Below are 23,460 nucleotides of genomic sequence, written 5' to 3' on the forward strand. Positions count from 1 at the left end.
AGAGTGTTCCATCTCATTTCTCTTTGGAGTTGCTGTAGGTGATCTGGAAGTCTGGTTTTGAGACTTATTTATGTGTTTTCTCATTTCAACTGGGGCGTGGGGCTGTTACCACCTGCACGGATTACCTCCTCTGAGCTGGGTGAGGTGGGACAGGGGCCGGGAGCAGCGGTAGGGATGGTGACCCAAAAGTCCTTTCCTGTGGGCTGGGAGCAGTGCGAGGGATGGTGGCCGGGAAGCCCCTTCCTCCGGACCAGGAGCAGTGGAATGGTGCCTCAGAAGCCCCTCCCTCTGGGCCAGGAGCAGTGGGAGTGATGGTGGCCTGGAAGACCCTTCCTCTGGGCCAGGAGCAGCAGGACAGAAGGTGGCCCAAAAGCCCTTTCCTCTGGGCTGGGAGCAGCGGGAGGGATGGTGACTGGGAAGCCCCTTCCTCTGGACCAGGAGCAGTGGGATGATGGCTCAGAACCCCCTACCTCTGGGCCAGGAACAGTGGGACTCAGTAACTTGGTCTGGTGGTCTGGTGTCCTCTGCATCTTTGTAGTGTGGAATCAGGTGGCTGCCTGTCTCCAGCGGGGTGATTCGGTGTCTTCCGCGCCACTCAGGACCTCGGTAGGGTGTGCACATACCTGCCTGTCTGCAGTGGGCTGATTCGGCCTATGTTCCGCGCGACTGGGGACCTCGGTAGGGTGTGGGCAGACCTGCCTGTCTGCAGCGGGGTGATTCTGCATCTTCAGTGCGACTCAGGACCTCAGTAGGGCGTGCACAGACCTGCCTGTCTGCAGCGGGCTGATTTGGCATGTTCCAAGACTGGGGACCCTGGCAGGGTGTGGTAGGGTAAATTCTTGAATAAAAGCTGAACTGTTATATACAACTCCTTTTCCCTGCCTTCCTGATCTGTTGATAAAGATTAAAGTAGCTACTGGAACAAGGATACTTGTTATGGATATAAACAATAGATCTCTGTGTGTGACTGACAAAGATGCCTAGGCTAGTCATGACACAAAGTGAGACAGGCTGTGGCCTAACTTCTGTTTGGCATGGGCTGTACATGCAGTGTAACCGTGTAATCCTAAAATAAGGCAGATGGCTCACACAGCCTGATCTAAGGAGATCTATACAGGATCCTATCTTTTTTCTCTTTTCTTTCTCCGTTTATCTCTCCCCAAATGTATATAAGAGAGATCTTAAAGTGCATACAAGACATATAATACATCATAAATGCTTATGAATAGCTCAATATTTGTCCCCAAAGTGTCACCTTTAGAATTTATTTAATAAACCTGGGCCAATTTAGAAGATTGTAAAAAGTTGATTTTTCTCCAAATATAAGTTAAAAGAGTAAAAAGCAAGGCTTCAAACTCAGCTTTATAATGAGAAAGATAATAAACAAATACATATCTAACTAAGTACAGCTCTTTTCTGTGACAAGATATTCAAAATTAAAATAAAAATTTAAATATACTTTTAGATATAAAAACCTCAATGGTTCTAACCTAATAATGTCGACATAATTATTATGCTCCTAATTTCAAATTTTCCCTATTAAACTTTATGGCTGTTACCTAATTATAGCCTATAAAAATTTGACTTTTAAGACAATCATGGTTAAAAACAATAACAGTTTTCTGGTCGTACTTTATATTTAAAATACATAATATCCAGATAAGGTCAAAATAGTTAAACCTACTCTTCCACTTCAGTACTGGTGTACTGGTGACCTCCTAGGTGTTCAAAAACTGAGGCTTAGTTAGGAACCAAAGCTAAAAAAGATAACTGAATTTAAAAATCAGTCAATATTATGGTTCTAGCCCTCCAAGGACAACAGAACATGAAGAGACCTCACTATAATATTCTACAACTCAGGTGAGTCACCCAACCTCCTGAGCAGGGAGATTGTTAGACGCCAGAGGACAGGAGTCAACCAATGTACACTGTGCTAAAAGGAGGTCGCCAAAGAGAAAAACGTCTCCCATGATTCCAAGAAAAGCCATACAGTCAAGCAAGACCATGACTCATGCTGGCAAATGACACTGACAGGAGAGCTAAAAGGCTCTGCACATGGTCCCAAAAGTAACCCTGAGGAGGCTTCAATGACCTTAATAATGGTGGGAAGTTAATTTTGATTAACACAAGTCTCACTTTAACTTGGTCTTAAACACCCAGCAAAAAATTATAACCAACAAGATATATAAGAATTAATAGCAATTTAGTGGACCACATGGCACAGACACCATGCCGTGCAAGGCATCTGAATCCCCACAGCAGAAGTGTCAGGGGGAACATAAAGGGCATGGTTATGAGCCCCAGAAGATAGAGAAGAAGTGAACAACAGAGAGGGCCTTTCTGATGCTCCACAATGAAAACTGAAACCCACTGGGAAAGTGAAGAAAAACTCTTCAATAAAAGCACATTGGCCCATCGTGGTTGGTATTTGATTATGAACTCAAACAAAAGAAGCAAAAGACCTCTACACTGAAAACTACAGCACTCTGCAAAAAGAGATCAAAGAGGATATAAGAAAATGGAAAGGCATCCCTTGCTCCTGGGTAGGAAGAACAAATATAGTGAAAAATGGACATACTTCCAAAACTGCTATATAGATTTAACTTATGTCAATTGAAATTCCAACAATATAGTTCACAGAACTAGAGAAAACAATCCAAAAATTCATTTGGAACCAGAAGAGGCCTAGAATACCAAAAGCAATTCTAGGCAACAGAAACATGGCAGGGAGGATCACAATCTCCAACCTGAAACTATACTACAAAGCTACTGTGATAAAAACAGCATGGTACTGGCAAAGAAACAGACCCGAGGATCAGTGGAATAAATTAGAAGATCCAGAAACAACTCCAGACATACTCAGCCACCTAATCTTTGACAAAGGAGCCAACCATCCTCACTGGAGGAAAGGTAGCCTCTTTAATAAATGGTGTTGGAAAAACTGGATTTCAACCTGCCAAAGATTAAAACTAAACCCATACCTATCACCATGCACTAAACTAAGATTGAAGTTGATTAAAGATATAAATATTAAGACAGAAACACTAAACTTGCTGGAAGATAAGTTAGGTAGAACTCTTGAAGACATTAGCATAGGAAAAGACTTTATGAACAAAACCTCAGTAGCATGGGAACTAGCATAAAGAATCAACAACTGGGATCTCACCTCATTAAAAAGCTTCTGCACTGCAAGAGAAATCACCAACAAAGCTAAGAGACAACCTACAATGTGGGAAAAATATTTAGCAGCTGTACCTCAGACAAAGGGCTACTATCTAGAATATATAAAGAATTTTAAAAAATCAGACCTCCTAAATTTAAAGACCCAATTCAAAAACAGACATCTGAAATGAACAGACATTTCTCAGACAAAGAAGTAAAAGCAGCAAATAAACATATGAAAAATGATCAACATCTCTGGTCATTTGAGAGATGCAGATGAAAACAATGCTGAGATTCCACCTCACCCTAGAAAGAATGCCTGCTATCAAGAAATCAACCAACAACAAATGTTGGCAGGGATGTGGGGAGGAAGCAAGCCTTCTCCATTGTTGGTGGGAGTGCAGACTGGTGCGACCACTATGGAAATCAATGTGGAGATACCTCAAAGAACTAGGGCTGGAGGTCCCATTTGACCCAGCTATTCCCCTGCTGGGGATCTTCCCCAAAGAATTAAAAGAATCATACCACAGTGATATATGTGCACCCATGTTTATAGCAGCACAGTTTGTAATAGCAAAAGCTTGGAAACAGCCCAAGTGCCCATCAGCTGGAAACTTGATAAAGAAGATGTGGTTTTTATATAAAATGGAGTACTATTCAGCCATAAAGAATGACAAACTAGAGACATTTATAGCTAAATGGATGCATATTGAGGACATACTATTAAGTGAAATAAATAGGACACACATGTGTAAATAGCAAATAGTTTCTCTGGAGTGAGAAACTGAAAGTGTAAATAATGATTAAAATGAATAATTGATAATGTGAAATAGGAAGAAAAGGTCCAAAGGGGTAGGGGAAATGGGAGGGGTAGGGGAAAGGAAAAAAGGGAAAGGAAAAATTGTGAGAAAGGAAAAAATGGAAACAAAGTCTTTGTAAATAGGGAAGGGTGGAGGGGGTGAAGGGAGGACAGGAAATGGGGAAAAAAATAAGAACAAAGATATATCATCTAAAGGTCCAAGTACCCAATGATAAATGTAAATGTATTGTATATCTAAAGTGTACCAATAAAAGAATCTAAGGAAAAAAAGAATTAATAGTCATTTAGATTAAATATACACAGGGGGCCCCTGCTGACCGTCTCTAGCTACACCTGCAGTTTGCCACTATTATGATTTAATGAGGCTAAAAAGCCACACCAATAGCTATAAAAGTTCTACATTCAATGACACAAGTAGGTCAGTCTCACTACAAAATCACAAAACATTGTCCAAATTTTAAATCCCAGACACTAGGCCAAACAAAAAACTAATTTTGGAGCCAGGGATTTAGCTCAGTGGAATAGTGCCTCCCTGGCAAGTGCGAGGTCCTGAGTTCGATCTCTGGTACGAAGAACAACTACAAAAACAAACTGCTTTTGTCCATCTCATGCATATAGGACAAGACCACTGGTTATATCTAGAAGGAAAAAAAGCTAATTCCCCTGTAAATAAAGTAGACATCAATCAAAACAGTGGCTATTTCCCTTTTAGATCCTCACAGGGACAGCTGTGGCCCAACTGGTCCGAGTATGTATCACACTTAGAACATTAACTACCACAGAGAGTTTAAGCCCTTATGCTGCCTTCTACCTCTCCGTCTCCCTGTCCTTTCAACACCTGTTTTCACTTGATCTCTCAACATACCATACATAAAGGCTGAGGCCATCTTCGTCTTCTGTGGCACTCAACACATTCGTGCCTGCCTACCAACTAGACAGCTACATGTACTTTAAGGTATCTATCCTCTTCTCCCCCCAGTATACCTTCTTAATGGCTCCTGGCTGGTTCCGGTTCTGGTCAAGGTGATAGCTTCAGAAAAATAAAAAAGGGCAATCCAATTTATTCCCTGATAAAATTGAGGATGACAATGGGGACTAGTACAGGGTTAACAGGTGTTACCACATCACTCACCTACTTCAACCAACTCTCTCTTGATCTTGCTGATCGTCTATAACAAATGGCACAGAGCCTAACAGCCTTTTGATTCACTAGCAGCAATGACTCTACAAAACTAGAAGGGACTAAACCTCCTGAATGCCAAAAAGAGGGAATCTGTGTCTGTTCCTAAAAAAAGAATTGGTGTTTTTACGTCAATCAATCTTTGAAAAATACAGCATGTACACATAAAAGTAAAATCAGACTCCCTCAGTTGGTATCTGAGCCCTACTAATTAGTAACCGAACAATGCCCAACAAGATTTTAACTATAGTGCTCCCTGGATATCTAAGAGTGATAGGTTCCAGGAGCCCTGCAGATACTAAAATCTGCAGAAACTCAGTCCCTTACATAAAGTGACATAGTATTTGCACATAATATACATACCTCCTCCTACCAGTATATACTTTAAATCATCACTAAATTACTTGTAGTATATAAGGTAACTTAAATGCTATATAAAAGATTGTTCACTATATTTTTTAGGCAACAGTGATAAAATCAAGTTTATATATGTTCACTACAGAGATGGTTACTTTTCAGATATTCTCAATCTGCAGTTGATTAAATTTGAGATGTAGAATTTGTAGATATATAGCTTTAAAGCTACAGATGGTAATACAAACAGATTATCTGATGAGATACTCCTCCTAACTTCTACTTAGGACCCTTAAATAGACCTCACAGTGGTGGGCCCTGACTAGTGTTCTGCCAGTTAAAAAGCAACTAGAGCTACCAATGCCTCCACTTCCCTACCTGCAGTTAGAGTCACCACTGTAGAGTGGGTATGGGGAGGAGTTGAGACCAGGGATAAAAGGACATAGTACAAGGGCATTAGTAACCTGAAGACAAGGTGAGATAAGCCTGCAGGGAAATTGGAGCTGCAGAAAACAAAAAAGTAATAAAATCTCCTGATGACAAAAAGACTAACAAGCAGTGGAAAATCTGCATTTTGTACATTCTCTACCCCTTCTGTCTGCCCTCTCAGACCTGTACACAAGCTTCTAAATTCAGATGCTTCCTTGGCATTCTCTTGCCCCCCTCTTCTAGTGAGGGCTTTTGTCTGTTCTTTCTAATAAACCACACCCATTTGTTCCACCCTGCTTGCTGTGTCCTCAAAACAAAAACCCAGAGAGAGACTGGGAGAGGGAGAGGGACTGGTTACACTAGGAAATTATTTCCTCTTGTTTCTACTACATTTTTTTTATGTCTAATACTCTGATAAACAGTATTGGTGTATATATCTGCTATGGTTTGAATCATTATGTCCACTCTCGAAAAAAAACTTAACTCCTAAAGCATAGGAGGCCTTTGGGAAGGGAGTACATCCTGAGGTGGCAAAAAGATAGAAATTTATTTCAGATCTTAACCTGAATTAGGACTAGAATTCATTTTAAGATTTCTGAACTAAAACACAGGTTAAAAAATAATGACTAATTACATTAAGCACTTACATAATAAAATGTAGAGAATGCTGATACATGTGTGTTTCCAAGAACAATAAAATGATGATTTTATCTTAAATCTGTCATTGCAAGTTTTCCATATAATTTTTTTTCAAACTATATTTCTAATAAACTGATGCTGGTCTCAAATCTTCTATATTCATGATTGATTTATTGAAAGGATACCAATTCTTGGTTTTCTTATGTAGAGAATCAAATCTACAGCAATTTTGTTCAACCATTAGGTCAAGTTAAGCACCTTTCTTTATTGCTGCTTTTATCAGCCCCATTCATATATTAATATATAATATGTACGGCTAGTGCAGCGGCACAGTTTGACTTTGTAAGACTGAGGGCCTTACCAAACGCTCCGAGGAGCTGACTGCAGCGAAGAACACCCGGGAAGGAACACACCGGACAAGTTGGAAAGTAAAACAGACCTTTATTAGTCTGGCCAGACCGCACTCCCAAAGCAAAGTAGCTTAGAGAGGCAACTGGCTCAGAGTCCGAGGCTGTTTTTATAGGGGGTTGCAGGGGAAGTTAGCAAGCAGAACTTACAGAAAAGAGAAAAAAAATGTTGATGGTCAAAAGATGTTTGCAGATTGTCTTATAGATAGCTGTGTCCAGAACATCGGTTTCGGACAAACAAGGAGATGGGTAATTCACTTAGGAACTCTATGTTTGTTACAGACTTTATCTTGTGTTCCAGAACTAACAAGCATCTTTAACTATTAACTCACATTCAATCACAATTGGGGCTAGGAGAGTTTTATGATTACAAAGTTATACAGTCCCACAACTTCAATCTTATTTGCCTAGGAATCCTTTGTTCTTGGAATTCAGATTAATATCTTCCAATAAAAAACAATCTGGGGAAGTCTACTCAATTATAAAAGCAAGCACAGTAAAACCTTGGTTTGTGAGCATAATTTCTTCCAGAAATATGTTTGTAATCCAAAGCATTTGTATATCAAAGTGAATTTCCCCACAACAATGGAAACTCTGATGATTCGTTCCACAGCCCAAAAATATTCATATAAAATGATTATAGTACTGTAATATAATTCAAAATAATAAAATATAAAATATAAATAAAATAAATTAACCTGCACTTATCTTTAAAAACCTTCATGGCTGGTGTGAGGGAGACAAGAGAGAGGAAGCTTATTTTGTAGGAATCACTGCTATCTATTGGCTCAATAGAATCTCTTTCTTTTCGGGGAACTTTAACAAGGAACCTATTTAATGACAATTGCTTTGGCCTCCTTTTGAGGATTTCTCAGAAATATGACATTGTATTACTGTTAGATTTATTGCTCGCACTGCTACAACTTTATTCAGGTGGTGCTTTTTACCAAAATTTTGCCCTGTTTCCCATATTTTACACATTTCCCCAATCTCATTTGAGGTGAGAGATTCTTCCACCTTTTTCTCGTCTCCCCTGCAGATGAGATCTTCCTAACTCCTTGCTGTTGTGACAATCACCCACAATCTGAGGGAGGTGGGGGGAGGAACCATTGGCTCAGTTGCAATCATGTGATGCTCAGTGTCACTATTACTTACATACTCATATTGCAAGATATCACTGATTTATCAATTTAAATTTTATTAGAAATGTTTTCTCATCTTGCAGAACATTCACAGAACAATGTACTCACAATCTAAGGTTTTACTGTATTAAACCCTGTCTGAAATAACATTTACAAAAAGAAGAGCTAGGAAGGTACACAAGGCACTTCATCAGACTCTATTTTCACTCAACAGGCTATTCCTGGATGGAGCTTTATTTTTAAGGACAGTAAGAAACCATACTTTCTTCTAGAAAAAAATTTAGAAATTTTAATGTAATAAAAAATTGAAATTTAGTATGAAAATTTTAAAAAACAAACCAAAGACATTAATGGGTCATGATTTTATGAAATTCAGAAACTTGGAAGTTAATCTGGATTTATCCTTATTTTTTATTTCTTTGTATTATCTCAATAATATCTACTTACCAGGTTTGTTACTATTTAATAATGATTGCAAACCCTTTTTCTCAGTGCTCAATAACTACACACGATTCTGTTTTTATTTTCCAGCCTGTGGATTAAAATTTGGACTATGTGACAGATTTTCAGTGGCAAAACTCTTGGCTTTAATGAGCCCAGGAAAATTCAAAATATTCAACTTTATATCTAGTAAAAACTTTTATCTGTTATACAAAATTTTATGATTCCAAAGTCAAAAACTTATTTGATTTGTTCAAAATGCACTGATTTATCATATGATAACCACAGAGGCATACAACTGAATCTTGGGTGTTACCATCTCTTTCTCCAAGCAAAAATAACTACACATGCTTCTTTTAGCCACTAAGGCAGGAATATAGGTCTTTCATTTTATGAGATAATAAATAATAAAATGATGATGCAGATTAAAGTCATCAGTGTTTAGCACTTTTGATGCACTGCAGATAGATGCTTGGATGGTCAGTACACCACTACGTAGTTCACATACTTGTCACAATTAATAGTCAATGCCATAAGGCAATGGAGGGTTTGGAAAGACTGCTACCCAGATGGCACAATGAGCATAAAAATTTTTGAAATGTTTATAAGAAGATATAAAAGCTGAAATAAAACAGATTACTGGTTTAAGTCACTGGTAATAATTGCCAGTTTTAACCTTTTACTTGTAATTTAAATCCTCACAACTGGTGTCTTAGTTTGGGTTGCCAAAGACACATAAACTGGTGGCTTATAAACAATAGATATTAATTCCTCATAGTTTTAGAGGCTGAAGGTTTGGGCTTAGGGCACTAGCAAAGTCTGGCTGTGGTGAGGGTTTTATTCCAGGCTGCAGACAGTTGTCTTCTTATATCTTTATATGGTAGAAAGAGAGTCAGAGAGGTTTCTGGGGTCCTTTTTATAAGGGCATTAATTTCATTCATGAGAGCTCCACTTTCATGACCCAATTACCTTTCCAAGGCTCCATCTCCTAATCCTATCACATTGGGAGTTAGGATTTCAACATGCAAACTTGGTGGGTGGGGAAAGTTGAGCACATTTTAGTCACTGCAAGTGGTTCTACCTATGGCTCTTTCTCCTTGATACTGGTACTCTTGTATCTATAACATCCTGTAATATAATAAATAATTCCCAGTAAGGAATAAAAATGAAGAATTGAAGTATTGCATTTGCATGGTCTTAGGAAACTGTGTTTCCTCTGTAATAAGCCTGATGTCTCTAAAGTTACTGTTAATGTCATTACACTTAACCTTAAAATGGGATCTATCTCCAAAAGTGAGTTCAGGTGTGAAAGAGCATTGGCTCTGCCAGGAGGAATGATAACTGGTGTCCTGAAGAAAGGTTTCAGTACCAATATTCTATATATACCTGGGGAAAACATTTTGGTTTTAAGGAACCAGAGTCCTAACAATGGAAACTGGAAATAACTATAATTCCACTTCAGTTGGCAGCTTGAATCCCATTCATAAAAGACTAAATAGGAATTTATATGAGTCTCATTCAATTTACTGTGTATGTAAATGTTTTTCTGAAATGTCATACTCCAGAATAATAGACATTGATTTTTCTCATGTGAATCATTTCCTGAAGACAAAGGTACTGTGTCATGGGTATAAAAAGAGGGGTTTAGCACTTAATCTCTCCTAGTTTTGATACAAATTAGCTCTAGACTTTTAGGCAAATTATGAAATTTCTCTGAGTTTTCAATTTCTCATCTGGAAAATGGGGATAATGGTAATTAGTACATATGGTTGCTGCATGTAATAAACAATATAATCTTCATAAAATAATAGGTATAGCCTCTGGCAGGGATATAAATGTGAATTCACATTTGCATCTTTCCCTTGGGGACTAGCCATGATATGCATAGATTGGTGGGGGCCAGGGGCCAGGCCCCAGGCCTGGCAGTCTGAGGCTCAGTGTTGACTTGCAGGAGGAACAGTATACAAAAGGTTACAGACTTCCTGACTGTGGGAAAGCTGTAATTACAGATCTCCTGAGGCAAGATAGCATCTGCTGAGGGTAATATAAAATGCAGTCATCCAGGTATGGGGGGGCCCCTTGAGATGCCGAACTTGCTCCTTATTTTATTACCCTAATCTTACTGCAGTCTTCCTGGAAAAGTACACTACCACCCTCCATGGTTCTTGCTGAATAATAAAAGGAGGTCTACTGTGGAGTTCATTGAGCCTATCCACTAGAGGCAGATTCCTCTGGGCCCCCATTGCCTATTGAATATTGTCTCTGTCTCTTTCTTTCATTTTCTGTCATCCTCCATACAGGTAGTCAGGGGTCTGATCAGCTCCTGACATCTTTCCAAAGATATTCCCTTATTTCTTTTTCCTATATCCTCTGCTTATCTTCAGTAAGGGCAGAAAGCTGGAGAGGTCTGAGTATGCACAGGTAGTGGTTCTGATGGAATCCCCAGCACCAACTTTACATTCCATTGGTGTGGCTCAGTCTCACAAGCAGCCTTCATAAACATCCTTGTGGTAATGTGAGAATTCCTGCAAGTTTTGCAGTAGATGAATTTCTTTAATTTTGAGGTTGAGTCTAATAGATATCCAAAACACTGTCACTGACAAGGTTCTGATGAAAATGGTGCAGACACCTCTTCATGACGCTAGTTTTTATCACTGTTTATTCCCAGATAAACAACCGACTCTCCTTTCTCAATAAAGAAAGCTCAATTTGACACGTTACTAAGCACTGACATGACAGATTTCCTAATATAAAAAATGATTTGAAAAACCTATCTTCATTTTAGTTAAAAGTCAATAGGTGCTTTTTGTGAAAAATCAAACATTCAGAAATGTTTTTACAAATACTCATGAGTGAAATGGGGTAAATCTGACTATTAATGACATGAGAGACAAAAGTGCAAGCTAAAACTGTTTAGCATAATTGACAGACTATGTAAATACCCAGCATTATAAGGGTACCTGTATTAATTTGACAGATGACCAGTCATGGGACTGGAATACAAATGAGAAGAGAGACTCCACAGACACATGGGAAGGGTAGATAACTCCCTCCTCTCCTGGGAGCCAGGAACAGGCCATAAACAGAAACAACACTCCAGACCTCTCTCACCTTTGCTATCAGTGAATAAGAGCTCTGAGAAAGCTGCTCCATGATGTAGTCATTTTGGAGACTGGCCCCACAAGACTCTAAAAAGAGTCCAACCTTGTCTCAGTCTGTACAGGGAGCTGCTCAGCAACTAGGATTCCTTCCTGTGTTGACCAAGGTCACTAGGAGCCACATAAAAGATCCTGCATTCTTTTCCCTCCTCCTCCTCCTCCTCCTCCTCCTCTCTTCTAGGTTGCTGTTGGCTTGAGGCCAAAATGTCCTCTGAGGAGGAAAGTTAAAGAACTTTAATTATGAGCTTGAAATTCAAACCCCAAACAATCTTGTAAATTTGACAGCAATCACCAAATTGCCCTATAAGAAGGAAGTACCACTTTACACTTTCATGAATAGTTTTCCAACACCTTTTGAGAGAAGTGAATCTCATTAACCTTTTTATGTTTTGTCAATCTTATTAGGCTTATTATGAAAGGACAGTGAGATTTTTGCCCATGCCTATGAACTATTTGTATTAGTTCTATAAATTGTTTGTTTATGGCCTATCTTAGGCACTTTTCTCCTAGTACCTAGGACAGAATACCCAACACCTATAACTTAAAGGAAGAAAGGTTTATTTTGGCTTATATTTTAGAAGTTTCAGTCTTTACATAGCCATCCAACCAGACCCTTAACCTAATATCAAGGCAGCTATACCTCCCCCATATTCAATCACCTTCCAAAAGCCCTACCTCGTGTACATGATAGTCTTGGGGATCACTCTTGATCTAAACCATAACATGGCCTGTCTTATTTTAAAATGGGTTACTTCTTTTATAGATTCACAGGAATTCTTTATATATCCTGGATATTAACCATTCAAAAAATAAAGTTGTGTCACTTAATTGCTGGTATGGATTCCACCATATAAATGTTCCCCATGCATATATGTTTGGACTGTCCTTATCCCTTGACCCTAGATTATCCTCTAGGCTGTGGGAAAAGAGTAAATATAGACCCTGGGACTTATCTCTGAACCCCTGATAGGAGTGGTAGAATATAAGGACTATCATTTGTGAAGTGAAAAATAAGCTTCTTTGTAGATTTAATTTTTTTCATTTTGTAAAGTGCAATCCTGGGAAAAACCTCTCAATGGATATTTATATATGTAAAATATAGTTGAGACCTTGCTCTGAAGTGGAGATACTGGAGACATATGGTGCTGGTTGAAAGAACACAATTGATTTTCATGAATAGTTTTTATAGAGTTAGGCAGGGTCATAGCCCTAAATTAGGATTTTGATCTGTTAGGCAGGGTAATTTATTCTTTTTGAGGTGAATGTGTTCATTAAACAATTGCTTACAGGAGCTAAAAATGCAAGACAGCTAGAAGACTTAGCAGACAGAATCTTCATCATGATTCAGAGAAAGGGTTGTATATAAACAGGATTAACTTGGTCAAGTTCAGAAGTTCAGTTAAAAAAAAAAGATGACCTGAAGGTAGAAGAGGGACTTAGAAAAGGTGAAAGAGAGAGGGGAAGGAGGAAAGAAGGGAAGACAAGAGAAGGCAGAAGAGGATATGATCAAAGCATGATATATGCATGTATGGAAATTTCAGTGAAAATCTATTAATTTGTACAAGTGATATGTACTAATAATTGTAGGGAACAGGGGAAGGGGATGTTACCAGAATCTCTGCAGTAAGTCCTAGTCTCCTGAGAGCCACGGCAGCACATGGCGAATGACAGGAAAGGTAGACAAATGAGACTGAGAAGAAGCTGAGCTTTGGGTCTGATCAGTGCGGCTCTAGGCGGCAAAGACTAGAAGCCCTAGCTTGCAGCACCTTTTATTTAGTACACTGGAAGAAACAAAAGTAACAAATGAATATGTAGATTTCAGTATCACACTGGGATGAACAAGGTGTAACAAAAGACTAGGTGGGGGCGGCGGAAATCTAAGAACAATGAGGAACTATGCAGATGAAGATTTGGTTCCTCCTAGGGCATCTCCCACAGGTGTGGTCTTGTCCTGGAGGATTACAGCATCATGGGATCATTGAGATCTCCCTTGTGACCTGAGGCCAAAATGGAATTATGTCTTGGAGTGTTATAGCTGGCCTGTAGGCAGGAGAACTAGGCCTACTCAAATGATTTTTCCCTAGAATTATGTAGCATTGCTCCCAACAAATAATTATAATAAAAACTGACCAACCTCAACCTTAAGCAATGTTAAAAACACAAAATAAAACTTAAAGAATTATTAACTCTTAAGGGTAGGGTATAAGAAAGTACAGTAGATTCCTGTCACTTCACACAGCAGCTATCTTCTGTTCTGGGGTTCACCAACTAATCTGCTATCATTTCTCTGCTGAGAGGACACTCAGGAGCAGGTCTCTCCTCCAAGGATAGACATTCTTAACATCAGCCTGCCAGGAAAGGCTGTACTTGGGAAAAACATGAGAATTTGGAAGGCAAGTCCTACATGTGGGATGAGGCAGAAATACTACATTCTGGGCCTTCCTTAGAATTTGAGTCTACAAATACTTAACAGCACTATTTTTTTTTTTTTTTTTTTGGTACCAGGGATCAAACTTGTGTCCTTGCACTTGGGCAGCAGGCAGGCAGTGAAACTACTGAGCTAAATCCCCGGCCCTTAACAGCACTATTGAGTGTGTAGGAAACCTGGCTTTTACCTGTATTCATGTATTCATAGGCCACATCTCATGAAATAATTTCATTTTATTTCAAATTGTTATCAAAAACAAGCATAGCCATCAGGGCCAGCATTATATGTACACTGCCTCAATACTATGACCTCAGAGGACTTTCCATTAGCAAAGTGTCCCCTTCACCTACATGACTCATCCTTCTTACATTATTAGAACAAGTCTACAAAAGGACTGAGATATATATTATATATTTATGCACATACAAATGTATGTGATTATATATAATTATATATTTACATTATGAAAATATTTTTTCCCAAAACAACTACCAAAAACATGAACACACAGAGGGTCAACAATCTATAATTCCATTACCCTGCTTAATCCTTTGTCAGGTTCCCCTGGGAATTTAACATCTTTTGATAGTAGCAACTATGCGTCTATATAATAATGTACCCTCAGTTTAAAAAAATTAATGTTAGACAGATCAAAAGCCCCTGCCACAGAAAGTGGCACAATGGCAACACTCTGGAAAGAATGTTGATTCTGATATCTGGCACTTGCATTTGAATTACAATTTTTTCATTTCTACAAGATTATTCTGGCCAGCGGACTTGGTCAGAGGGCAGCTGACTCATTCTGGGCAATGACTGTTACTTCATATTCTTTGTAAAATAAATCTACATTTTACTTTTTGAGTTGATATAGTTTTGTGACAGGCAATGTGCCTAGTATTTTATCACTGTTTTAATTCTCCTAATAACCTCTAAAATAGGCTGTACTGTCTCACTTCATAGTGGATAAAATGGAAGCGCCCAGGAGGGGGAGCCCCTTGCCTAAGGTCACACAGCAGGACGGGTTATAGTCCCACTAATTTAGGTGAAACACTGTCCCTACTGTCCTCCAGAATGCAAAGAAGCACTATCATCACCTACATGGCCACTTCCCTTCAGCACATTTCTTTGCAGAGTCAAAAAGTCTAGGAGCCAGAAGAGATGAGAGGAAAAATATATTTAATTTTGAAGACATAAACAAGGAAAGGACAATTAGGAACCCAGTGAAAACTAAGAGAGCAAGAGAATCTCAAGAAAAATTACCCAGATGGTCAAATTCCTTAAACGTTATTGACTAACCTGATGTCCCAAGAGCTATGTTTAAAATTACAAAATCTGTGTGGATCATGTCAAAGGCAATTTGTAGAAAAGACAAAAAATATGAATAATTTAAGCCCGTTCAGTGCTTTGATTAGTAAAATCAGGATCCTAACAAGTCCTGACTCCTAGAGCTGTTGTTATAATTAAGATAAATGCGAGAAGGTTGATCACAGATGAAGTACTTTGTTGCAGTGTATGCTACTTTGTCAGCTTTGAATTTGTCCCACGTCCAAAGTCAGGAGGTCTCCTCTGGTGGAGTCATTTGATGGCACAGGATTATGTGCTCAGTGCCCAAAGGCTTAGAGCTATGAATTGAATGTTTGCTAGGCAATGAGTTATTTGAAAAACACTTAAATTTAAAAAGCATTCAGAGCCATCAAAGTATGAGGAAATTATTAATATAGTAGACTTTTCCCTAGAGAAAGCTTCTTCAGCAAGAAAAAAGAAAACAAGAAAGAAGAAAAAAGCGTGTCTCTTCATCCAAACTTAACAGCTGCTTCAAAGGAAAAAGCACTAACGGACTCGTCCTTGAAGAGCACAGCCTGGAAAGTCGGTAGCTGTCGGAACGCCCCTCCCCTAGGACCAAATTTAGACTCCGCGAGTGGCAGACGGTCCCGAGTGCCACCGCTCGTGAGCCGGTCTCCGAAGCGGGGAAGAGAGGCCCCGGCCGCCCCTCGCTTTCGCTCCTACAGTCTTCCAAACAAACCAGGCGAGATGGGAGTGCCTTCTTGGCTGTGGAAATCGATCCTCCTACCTTGTCCTGAAGTCACCCGCCGTCTTTCCTCGGCCCTCCCTTCGCGGTAATTTTCCTGTCCGGGACACTCGGCTAGGGCGTGGGTCTGGTGTCCGCCCCGCGAGAAAGGTAGGGGCTCGGCCGCACTCCTGCCTCGCCGCCCTGGGGCATGGTGCTCCCCGCAGCCTCGCTCTGCACTGCACCTTTCTGGGCGAACTCGGGCGGCCGCGGAGCAGGAGGAGCCTCCTGCCGCCCGGAAGGTGCCGTGAGCAGTCCCGGCGGATCCGGGAGCGGGCGCGGCGCGCGGCGCGGGGGCGCGGGCTCCTCAGACTGCAGCGGCCCCCAGCAGGTCTCCGGGGAGGACTCGCGCCCGGGCCATCTTCCTCCGGCTTCCGCCAACCGCACGCGGGCCCGGGGACCCGTTGCGACGTGCCGCGGGAAAGGCAGCAGCTGGAGCGAGCGGCGCGGGCGGGCGGAGAGCAGCCGCCCCGGCCACGGAGTCCCGCAGCCTCTTTAGTCTTCTCGCCTGGGCCTCCGCGGTAACTCTCCGGACGGCTTCGCCGAGGGCTTGCGTGGCTGCAGAGAGGGAGGCTGGGGATGCAGGGAGACTGGGTTCCCGACCTAGGCCCTGTAGGCCTGGGGTCCGCACTGACCAGACCTTCGAGCTTTTGCGCCTCCGAGGCTGAGCATTGGGAGTAGGGGCCACGAGCCCGGATGCACACGCCCTGCCAGTCCTGGGGCTCACTGCAAACACAGACGTCTTGAAGCCGCGGGGCGCAGGAACCCCCGAGCCCGTGGGGTGCTCGGGGGCGAGGCCCAGGAGACTTCCCCATCCCTGCCAGAGTCCTGGAGCTGCCCGAGAGGACCAGAGGGGAGGGCACCCCTTTAGGACAGGACCCTCTCCAGGTTGTGTGCTCAGAGGCGGGGAGGGGTGGTGGTGGTCATGGTTCGCTATTGTTTTCTTGTGTAAGGGTTTGTAGTCGTGGAGGGATGAGTGAGGTCTGGAAGGTTCTCAGTTTTTCCCATTAAAGTTTTTTAAGAAACCCATCTTCCCACCACAGTACAATTAAACCTAACAAAGAAGGCACTGAGGCTGTTGGGGTCGAAGGGTGGCTGTAAGAGAATTGCTATGTTTGAACTACCGTTAATTTTCAAGATAATGTCGAGAAGAAACTTGTCATTTTGTGATTTTTGGCTTAGGAGTTCCTGGCGAGTATCAGCCGTTTTCCTGTGTGCTGTCATTTTGTCATAAAGGAAAATCTATAAAAAGCGATTTCCAGAAACCTAAAACGAACCCAAACCACTTTTTTTAGGATCTTCAGTGGAAACAGGAGAAGGAGGAGGAAGTGGGAATTGGACAAGCCGCGGGTGTTGCCGTTCACAGGCAAGGTTTAAAAATTGTGAGAGAGGTGGGTCTGGGGAAGCCATAGCGAATGATAACCTCTCAGAGCCACATAGTCTTAAATTAACACGTCATGTTTGCTTTAAGAGGATTAGCTCAGTACTATAAGTAGATAGATGGGAACTTCAGATCAGCTGGAAGCTCTTTCTCCTCTTTGTTTCTGGTACCCCATGTCCAGGCCCCACAATTCTTGGTCAGATCTCCTATGGCCGCCTCTATGTCTCCTAGCCAGAATATTTTACTTTTCACTCTCCAAATTTCCTCTCTCTGCTGCAGATCGTAGAACTATCTTTTTGTTTACATGGAGATGTTAAATACAGTATTTGGAAAGGCCTAATCAAGGTGCCAGATTTTCTTCACTTGGAAAGAACGCTGATTTAACATTTGTAAATTGGCTTGTGTTGTTTCCTTTTCCATTTATTAAGGACTGCTTTTCAAATCAAGATCTGGTGAAAAGACACCCATAGATTATTAGTTTGTCTTTAATAAGGCTGACTGCCTTTAAAGCACTTTGCATAATGGCTATATTGGTTTTAAAACTAGGAAGTGTTTGTATTTCCCTGACCTCCCCTTATAATGTGGAATGGGGAGGGTGGTCATTCACTGTCTGATAGAGATTTCCTTGAAAAGTTTTACATAGTCTCAGAATGTGGGACCCATTCCATGTCTTGATGTAGTGGTCCAGTTAAATGGGAATGCACTTTTGACATTTCAGTAGATTTATTGGAAACACTTAATTTGTTCTTCTGTCCCAAATCAGTAAGAAGAAAATTTTGAGGCTCAAAAGAATAGACAGTATTGTCAGAAAAGTGCCACTAAGAGACATCAGTCTAGCCCGAGGCATTGGAGCACATCTGGAATCCCAGGTACTCTGGAGCTTAGACAGGAGAATCACAAGTTTCAAGGCAAGCTTGGCAGTTTAGCGAGACTTTGTCTCAAAATAAAAATAAATAAGTAAATAAATAAAAAGAACTGGAATGTATCCCTATGGTAGAGCCCTTCCCTAGCATGTGCAAGACCCTGATTTCAATTCCCAGTACTGTAAAAATGGAAAATAAATAAAAATCAATCTCTCATGAAATTGTAATTCTCTAGTTTCTGATTCTAGAACTCAGTGACAGAGGTCTGAATTTCACAGCCATTTTCTTCTGTTGTTCTACATTATAGAACAGAAATGAATAATGCCACGCTTCCTACATTCCCCTGATAACTATGCACACTGCCAAGTGGTATCAATGGGAGCTATGATTTCAGCTAGGGTTGAGGACCAGCATCTGTTTTAACATGCACTGGTAGATGTTTACTGAGGTGAAAAAAGCATGGAATGTATATATGGTACCCATTATGATCCCATATGTGTTGTCATAAGTCATTTCTTTCTTTAATCTTTCAACAACTTTCAGAGACAAGAACTTTTAGCCCCATTTCCTAGCTAAGAAACTGTGTCCTAAGTTAAGCCACTTAAAATGGATAACATAAACGTCTGTCTCCTGTCTTATGCTTTTACAGGACACTTTCATAACATATATTCTTTTTAAAATTTTCCAGTCCTTGTGCATCTGTTTCTTTTTTGCCTTACACACACACACACACACACACACACACACACACTCAATTTATAAATGCCTTGATTTGAATATACCTTCCTAATTACTTCTCAAGCTGAGCTTCTTAAACAGGTGATTTGCATACTTTGCCTCCCTTTCCTTTTTGCAGCTTCAGACTGTCACTAATTAGCTTCTATCTTCTGTATATTTTTGATGTGCTACTTAGATATGCTGTGTTTGGCCAATCCAGGAGATTATGCTATCTCTAGGGGTTTGCATTTCAAAATACCTTTCTTCCTGAATATATTTTCACTGACACTCCTACTCACCCTTTAAGAGCCAGCTGTATCTTGCATGGCAGAAGTCTTTTCAGGGCTATATTCCCATCTCACAATTGAGATAAACCTCTTTCTCTTGTCTGTTCCAACTGCAGTGGATAATACATCATAGTTTCAAGTTAATCCTTATGGGTTAAAAATATATTTGATTTGGAATGAGCTTTGTGGATGCCCTAGAATGTATGCCTTGGGGATTATATTGTTTCAGTAGCATACTGTATTTATGGTTCCATAGTAGGTTGTTAGAAACACAGTTCCCTTGCCATTTAGGGGTAACAGGAGCTTTCTCCCCTGACAGTGATCCCTTAACAGAAATGTAGCCATAGTATCTCATACTTGATCAGGAACTTGCCTTCCCTATGGTCAGACTAAGAATGGTTGAGGGATTGAGGTTATAGGGATTTTTAAAAGAGAATAAAGAGTAGTAGGATCTGCTTTATCCCCCATGTCTGTATTTCTCTTCTTAGAGAGCTTTTGGTCATCTAAATAGGAATGGTTAGCTTATCTTTTACTGCCACAACTTTTTGGTCTAACAGCAGGAACTTTCTTTTTTTTTTTGGTACTGGGGATCGAACTCGGGACCATGCGTTTGCAAGGCAGGTGCCGGAACCACTGAGCTAAATCCTCGGCCCAACAGACGCTTTCCTCTTCCTGGACTGTTGAGAAAGAGGGCAAGGAAATCAACCAGCCCTTAGGAAATTTTTGTTACCATAAATACTGAAGAATTGAGTAAAAATGTTCTCTTCTCCCCTGTTCTCTCTTTTTCCCTCTGGTATCCCATCCTGGGGTAAAGTATGCCAAATGGTATCATTGTTTTTCTGTAGCATCAAATACTGGGCTTTGAAGAATTTTTTAAACACTTTTCATCTGATTGGGAATGGAAAGATCTTTAGATAATGAGAATAGGCCTCTAGATAAGATTCAAGAAAGCTGGAGACTGTGCAAAAGTTACAGGGTTACTCTCCTTCCACAGGCTGTAGAAGCAGGCCTGGAATTGGTACACTATGGGTCACTCTGCTGGAACTTGGGGCAACATTGGAGCAGAGATTGGTTTCAGGGTGGATTTGGGTGACTTGCTACATGGTCATCTTTAAGGTGGGATAAATTTATGGCCAACAAGTATTTACTGAGTATCCATCATATAACAGGAGATGTTCTGGGGGTCATGGAGGAGTGTGTGGAGTGTTGAATCAGACAGACAAAGCTCTTGCTCTTATAGCTTATGTTTTGATGGGAATCAGTCAATTAATGAGTTAGAAGTAAATGAAGCAGATTTCTGGTAGAATGAGTTTTGCAAAGGCAATGCAATGTGAAAGTGTGTTAGAGGACAGATGAAGCTAGGACAGTCAGCTTCTTTGAAGAGATGACACTTGTGCTGAAGTGTGATTGATGGAAAAGAGCCAGTCAAGTGAAAAGCAGAAGAAAGAGCATTCCAGGTAGAGTGAATATAATTGCAAAAGTCCTAAGGCATGAATGAATTCGGGGTGTTGAAGGAATAGAAGGTAAGTGTATGGAAAGAGTTGAAGAAGGAGAGTTTCAAAAGGGGCGCAGGAAGAGAGATAATCATATAGAAGGGAGGCAGATTTTTGTAGAGTCTTCAAACCTTGGAAAGGAGTTGGAATTGTATCCTAGTTAAAAGTGGGTTGCCACTGGAGACATTTAATTAGGGACTGGCTGACACGTCACCCAGTGGACAGTGGGCTTCACACACACATACACACACACACACACACATGCAGTTTTTACCCTCACTTGGCTTTTCTTGTTCATTGGCCAGCACTGATTTCTCCCTCCATGTCCTAGGCCAGTGCACTGGCATAGCCACACACAAGACAAGGGCTGAGAGGACCCTGGGCAGTATTCCGGGATCCTCTGAAATAAGCCAATATACCTGCTTAATTTCACCTGCATGCATAAAAGTCTGTATTACTAGCTTTGATTTCTCAACTGCTTTTCAGACTGAATTATCTAGTATCCCCATGAAGTCTTTGGGTTGGCTAGTAACATCTGAAACTAGATATCAAAAATTGTCTAGTCAATTCAAATCACAGAATCAATTTGCAAGACAATTACTTTTGCAGGAGGCAATATTCAGAATAATCCAAAGGCCTTGCTTCTTGCTGATTCCTGCTCCTTTTCCCTTTAAAATTTTCTTGGTCATCTATCATTGGAGGTACAGATTCTGATTATAGCACAGTTTCAGTGGAAATGTACAGGACTCTTGTAGTATTTGTCATGGGCATATACTATGCATGAGAATTTCATTTCTATCTGTCTTTATATGATCTTTATAGAATAAGAGTACTGTACCACAAAATTGCCTGAAATTTATTATTTCTGTTAAACTAGTAGTGCTGGTTTGTCAGAAATGAACAGAAGTTCTAGCATTGGATCAATTATTCTTTGATTCCAAGATGTCTCATCATCAGAAATATATTCTTGTCTGGGGAAGACTGGAACAATTTTTAGAGAGAAAATTGTTTTGGGGATTCTCATTCCTTAACTTGCATACTTAACTCACTATTGGCTTTTGTATTCATTTTATTCAGATTTATTAGCATAAAATCTAGATACATTTCTGTTTGAGGGGACAATGATGATGTCTTATTATAGATTGAAAAAACATTTGTGAGACAGCTCAACTAATGTCCATTGATTGGCTTACAGTGCCAATATATTTTCTCAGTTGCAACATTATTATAATGCTCATCATGCATTTTTATAATTATTATGATTATTAGCTTGTCATCACAAAAACTTTACCCATTGGAAAAAAGAGTTCATCCCTATGGATTTGTATATATTAATTAAAACTCTAGGAAATTTTTTTTCTTTCTGAAAAATTATAATGTGCTTATGCTGACAAGGGGGAGATTGATATATGTCAGTTAGTAATCTCAGATTTGTTTTCACATAAGGCAAACTTTCAGTACAGTTTCATAATTCTTAATCCATGGTAATATAAGTGGGGCTAGTCTAGTATATGGCTATGTTGCTGAGAAAATAAGTGTGCCATGAATGTGAATAACAAAATTATTTCCCTCTATAAGGGAACCTTTATGTCCATTGTTTTGTACAGATCTTTTCAAATGCTTTTAAGTCCAAGATTTCATTGTTTTAAGTTCCAACTGCTTTTTGTGGTATTTCTTATTTATATCAGATATTTATCAGATATTTCATATGTGAAATATCAAATATTTCTTATTTATATTAGATATTTTGTATCTGAAATATTATCAGATATTTCTTATTTATATTAGATATCAGATATCTTATTTATATTAGATAGATTTATATTAGATATCACAATCTAGTATAAGACACAAATAAATGTTGAGGGATTAAAAAGCTGGCCTTACCAGGACTGCTGAGCAAGGAAGATCAGATAGAAGCTTGTGACAGAAGGAAGAGAAAGTGAGGAGATGGTTCAGGTGAGCTGTAGGCCCTTGCTAAGAATTGGAATGAGTGTTTCTCACAGAGAATGATGTCTACAGAGGGCATCCTCAATACTGTCTGTTTACTTTTTTTAATTCTAAGAAAAAAATCTACCTTTTTAGATTTGTTTTTTCTTGTCCTGCAAGAACAAGAAATTATAGAAACATAGTGTTTTTGTCTTTGATCTGATTTCATGAGCTCACCTTCCCCTATGCCATCAGATTTTAGTTCTCTCCAGTATCAGCCTGTTTCTGACCTTGGTAGAAGTTTCTTCTTAGAATATGTTCTGGCATAAATGTTTCAGCCACAACTGGAGAAGGAAATTTCAAACACTTTTATTAAAATTTTGTGCAACTCTTTAATATATGAGTCCTTAATATTACAGACCAGAGGAAGCAGAGATAAAGAATATGTACATTTTTTGTGATCAGTATAAAGCCAAAGATATATAAAAGATTAGATCATAGCTCTTTTTTCTTTAAATTTATCAACTCCCTTTTGTGGATGACTGCCTACATTTAAAAATTG

At 39.9% G+C, this 23,460-nt stretch overlaps 2 protein-coding genes across 13 annotated transcripts in view; one reads left to right on the plus strand and one right to left on the minus strand.

The window, feature by feature from the left end:
- LOC101707766 (uncharacterized) overlaps positions 1-17,043 on the minus strand; it is a 151,637-nt gene extending 134,594 nt beyond the window's left edge. For both annotated transcript variants that reach the window (XM_087214228.1, XM_087214231.1), the window contains exon 1: positions 16,232-17,043. In XM_087214228.1, the coding sequence (XP_087070354.1) occupies positions 16,232-17,043 (812 nt within the window). The remainder of the gene's footprint in view (positions 1-16,231) is intronic.
- The window catches only part of St3gal6 (ST3 beta-galactoside alpha-2,3-sialyltransferase 6), a 73,564-nt gene continuing 64,339 nt past the window's right edge, over positions 14,236-23,460 (plus strand). For 5 of the 11 annotated variants that reach the window (XM_004857955.4, XM_004857957.4, XM_004857958.4 and 2 more), the window contains exon 1: positions 14,236-16,277. The gene's annotated coding sequence lies outside the window, so the exon portion shown is untranslated. Of the gene's footprint in view, positions 16,340-16,614; positions 16,750-16,954; positions 17,117-17,407; positions 17,620-23,460 lie in introns of those variants that run through there. The other 6 variants (XM_021238797.2, XM_013077079.3, XM_004857956.4 and 3 more) reach the window with 6 other exon arrangements.

This window comes from Heterocephalus glaber, unplaced genomic scaffold (genome assembly GCF_053883595.1).
Source record: "Heterocephalus glaber isolate CG9 unplaced genomic scaffold, H.glaber_assembly_v1.0 deba00000122, whole genome shotgun sequence".
NCBI classification, from domain to species: Eukaryota; Metazoa; Chordata; class Mammalia; order Rodentia; family Bathyergidae; genus Heterocephalus; species Heterocephalus glaber.